Below are 4,588 nucleotides of genomic sequence, written 5' to 3' on the forward strand. Positions count from 1 at the left end.
TCATCACCATTATTCTTATTATTATTTTTATAAAGATTATTCGAATTAAAACGAGATAACATTTCATCAGTGATCTCAAATTTATTGCATCCCCTATTCATTTCAATACACTGACTTGTAAGTAAAAGTCCGTTAACAGTCGCTAGTTTAGCAAGGAGAAGCTCTTAGGATCTACCTGAGAAGCTTTCGAGAATCAAAAGAGCCGAGTTTGTCCGGCTCTGTTATAAATTAGAGAGAATTTGTATTTTTAAGGAGTGAAAATACCCTGAGACTGTTCAAATGACGATTTGTTCTACTATTAACAAAAGATTTTAAGAAAAACAAGGTAACAGGTTGGCACAAACAAATATCGTAGTCCCACTACTTACATATTACTATTTGAAATTATCGTACGTTTAATAGAAATTTGAGTTACGATATCGTATTTGAAGCAAAATTATCGTATGTCCCCATAATTATCGTACAGGCTGGCAACGCTGCAAGAAACTAACGGAGGCATAACCGGAACTATTGCGGAGTCATTTTAAAAAAATGAATTTTTTGCACCTTTCATTCAAGATGTTTAAAGTGGCTTAAGTGGTTTTACATTAATTGTAGTACAAAAATTTACTTACTTGCATTACATTCTTTCGGTGTTCTGCAAGCTTTTCAAGAAAAATATGGCCAAGTCCACGAGGGTCCATACGCAGAAAATTGTACGGTTCATTGCCTAAGATTTTTCCGCATCGTTTATTACCTAAAATTTATTGAAAATTTGACTTTCCACTACTTAATGTTAAAAAACATAAGGATTTACAACTACTTTTTCTGGAATCCATCTGTTTTCGACTATCAATCTCTCATTCTAAAATTGATTAACTAAAAAAATTGCTACTAGGAATAGCTTTAAACTATATTTCAACGTATGGACAAATGGGTTTATGCACTTAAATTTTGCTTAAATTGGAACATTTGCAAGAATTTAAAGAAAATTCAAATTGTCTTACGAACAAAAGAGACGTCTTACCGACCGATACATTTATTCAACTGGCAACAGATATTCAGTGCGGTAATATTTGTAAAATGTAAATTTTAATTACAGTTTTACTCCAATATAAAGAATACTTTGTCGTTTGACGATTGTATTTTTTATTTGCAGAGATTTTACGTGTATTGCATAAGGCGCGTGGATCAGTGTGAAACAATGTATAAGATAATGTAAGCTAAAATTTTATTATTTATTGCATCATCTCAGTTTAAATGTTCATATAGATCAAAATTTGTTTAGTTATTTCTGTGTTTATAGCGTTGCAACTTTCTCTTTATAAATAGTTTTAGCATAAGAATATCACTTTAGTGCCTTTTGGTGTATATTATTTGAATACCAAGAAAACACTAACAGTAACGAATAGCAATTTATATACAACAAGAACAAAACGAAAACACAAGTAACAAAGGCACAAGGAGTGAAACAAACAAACGAGAACAAAGTGACAAAAAGAAAAAAATAATGCAACAATAACAATAACAAAGACAACAAAAATGAAAATAATACAGATAAAAGCAGAAACACTTACAAATGGTAGTATAGACGGTAGACGAGAGACTCCCCTTGACATCATCATCATCATAAGGTCATCAGTCTTAAGACTGGTTGGACACGTACCTCCACTCTTTCCTATCCTGAGCTAAACTTCGCATTTCCCTAAAACTAGAACAGCCCANACGTTAAGTTAATTCTCTTGTTATTATTTTTGGTTAAATATGCTTTTAAATAAAGCATATTCGTAAATTTTAACGAGACAGTTTAAATAATTTTGCAAATGGTACTGTAGACTTTTGTCTAGTTCTCGCTCGATAAATGGGTGGAGAAATGAGCTCCGCAGACAAATATGATTGAATTTGGAATTATGCTACGGCGCATCCTAATAAAGGGAAAGGGCATATCTCTAACTTCCTGAAATGAACAGTATGTTAGTGTGAGCTTAGTCATTTGCTCAACTTTGGACTTTTCAAATAACATTCACAGTGGTACAGCAGTGTGGTAAAACGTATCACTGACTCCAATTAGTATAACATTATAAGATAAATCTTAGTATAAAATGAAACGATTACAATTCTTTATCGTCTAGTTAATTATCAATTTCATAGGGATAGTCACATACCTATGTGTAACATACACTCTTCTTAACATTTATTTCATAATAATTGAAAACCAATACATTTTCTGATGGCACAATTTATTAAAGATACAACAATTGAAAGGTAAACAACCACTAGTATTAACTATTATTGTTTTTAAATAGTGAATTGTATAAAAACTTTAAATAGCGTTACTAAATAATTTTTTCATTGGCAATTAATACTTTGTAGCATTTCTTTTAACATACGACGTTGGGGTTTTCCCGTTGCCGTTAAAGGTATATTGTCAATTAATATAACGCCTCCTCTTAACCTTTTGCGATCATCGACACGATCGTCAACAAACTCCTTTATTTCATCAGGGTTAATATCGTAACCTTGTTTAAGGGTAACGAACGCTACAGGGTGGTCACCATCTATGTCGTGGGGTATTCCTGTTACAACACATTCTTTAATCGCTGGATGTTGTAATAGTACGTCTTCCAAAATCGCAGGACTTACTGGAAATGATTTGTACTTCAGCATGTCTTTACATCTACCAATAATGTAAATAAAATCTTCGTCGTCATAATATCCAATATCTCCTGTTTTGAACCAACCTTGAGAATCGTAAGCATCTGACGAGTCCACTCCATAGTAACCGTTCATTAATGTATGGGATCGGAGGCGGATTTCACCATGTTCCATAGGGCCTACGGTTTCTTCAGTATCCAGGTTTACAATCTTAGAAAAAAAATGGTACTAATGTAAATCCTAAACATTGCAATCTGGAAAATTCAAGGTATGCTCATGATTTTAATGGTGATCTACGAGGGAGTAAGCCTCGAAAATCACATTTCAAAATTTACATTTTCGGTTTTTCGTAAATAACATTCTTTCTGTCAATAGTAAGTGGTACAATGCATAATTAATAACAAAGGGTGGTGATGGAATGATACTCATTTTGTAGCACCCAAAAATTCGTAGGAATTAGTAAGCATAACTTACGGAGTTGTAGTTCAGTATAACAATTAATTAACTCTATCTACTATTTACCATACATACTATATTGGATAGAAATATCAACCGTACACATGTCTTCGTTACTGAGTACTTGTATCAGTATTATACGAATAGTGATGAGCAAATGTTCGAAGCATTCAGTTTTGTACTAATATGCATACATAGTGCAGCCTTCCACTATGACAGATTTAATCATCATCGTCATCATCATCATAAGGTCGTCGGTCCTAAGACTAGTTGGACATGCATCTCCACTTTTTCCTATCCTCAGCTAATTAATCATCGCATTTTCCTAAGACTAGAACATCCCACATACTTAGCTATTTTTGAACAGTAATCCAATTTAGGTCTACCTCTACTCCTCTTAACTCCTTTTTCTGCCTATAATATGTATCTGACTAGACCTTCATGCCGGAGAAGGTGTCCTAAAAACCTATCTTGCCTATTCCTTATTGACTTCCATAGAGTTCTCTGTCCACCTATTACTGAAGTTGAAGTCTCCTAAAACTATTAGGTTTTCTTGCCCCTTCACTAAACTTAACATGTCTTCTATATCTGCATAAACCGCTTCTACGTCTTCACCATTGTAAGATGGTGTAGGCATGTAGACCTGCACTGATACCGTTTTCATCGGCTTCGAGTTATCCATAACTATCCTATCGCTTTTTTGTAAATAAGTTTCTACATTCTGCCATGCTTTCCTCCGTATTACAATTCCTACTCCCGAATTACCTTCCACCAATCNTTTATTTGTATACATTCAATAAAATTTAATTGTTTATGGACTCTAAAAAAGGAACTTTCTGTCAGGAAAGTTTTTATAGAGTCATCTATTGATGGTATAATAGAATTGAGAAAACCACTGGGGTATACAGACTTTCTTTACAAATTCATACTCCCACCACTTGACTATCACTCCGATGCGCATGCGCAATAACGTACGATATTTTTGATATTAATACGATAATTTATCCCAAAGAGTGCGATAATTCTATCTACTGAACCTGGCAACGCTGGTTTCTTGCGAGATCTTCTTCTATTTATGAATAATTAGCTGTACTCTGTGCACGTTGCTACGACACCAACTCAAATAAATTTGAAGGAAAGGCATTACACAAATATTCAATTCATTTTGAGTCATTTAATTGATTTTATTAATTTCGAAAAAACTGTAAGATTGCAACGTTTCGTTTCAATGCGATATTTATTGAAGTGCTGTGGGATACACAATATTTCTTGTTTTTCCTGTCAAAACCAACTCAGAAACCTTCTTTAGCTCATGCACAACATTAGAAATGAAGAGGTATTGGAAAGAAAGAAGGTTTTAGAAGGAATAAGAGAACAGAGGACTCTATGGAAGTCAATAAAAAATAGGCGAGATAGGTTGGTAGGACACCTTCTCAGGCTTGAAGGTCTAGTCAGAGACATATTAGAGGCAGAAACAGGAGTTAGGAGGGGTAGAGGT

The 4,588-nt window shown here is 33.8% G+C and overlaps 1 protein-coding gene and 1 long non-coding RNA gene across 5 annotated transcripts in view; both read right to left on the reverse strand.

The window, feature by feature from the left end:
• Positions 1 to 4,588, reverse strand: part of LOC108737087 (luciferin 4-monooxygenase) — a 23,526-nt gene that overhangs the window by 8,401 nt on the left and 10,537 nt on the right. Inside the window, exon 7 of one of the 4 annotated variants that reach the window (XM_025981231.1) lies at positions 2,199 to 2,475. The exons of the other annotated variants lie outside the window; for them this stretch is intronic. Coding sequence (XP_025837016.1) covers positions 2,329 to 2,475 — 147 coding nt within the window. The 3' untranslated portion in view covers positions 2,199 to 2,328. Of the gene's footprint in view, positions 1 to 2,198; positions 2,476 to 4,588 lie in introns of those variants that run through there. 4 annotated transcript variants of the gene reach the window in all.
• LOC112906661 overlaps positions 2,728 to 4,588 on the reverse strand; it is a 4,656-nt gene continuing 2,795 nt past the window's right edge. Inside the window, exons 2-3 of the long non-coding RNA XR_003232497.1 lie at positions 4,066 to 4,208; positions 2,728 to 2,813 (exon numbers count right to left, since the gene is read on the reverse strand). This is a non-coding gene — a long non-coding RNA (uncharacterized LOC112906661). The remainder of the gene's footprint in view (positions 2,814 to 4,065; positions 4,209 to 4,588) is intronic.

Source organism: Agrilus planipennis, unplaced genomic scaffold (assembly GCF_000699045.2).
Source record: "Agrilus planipennis isolate EAB-ADULT unplaced genomic scaffold, Apla_2.0 scaffold9, whole genome shotgun sequence".
Taxonomy (NCBI): Eukaryota; Metazoa; Arthropoda; class Insecta; order Coleoptera; family Buprestidae; genus Agrilus; species Agrilus planipennis.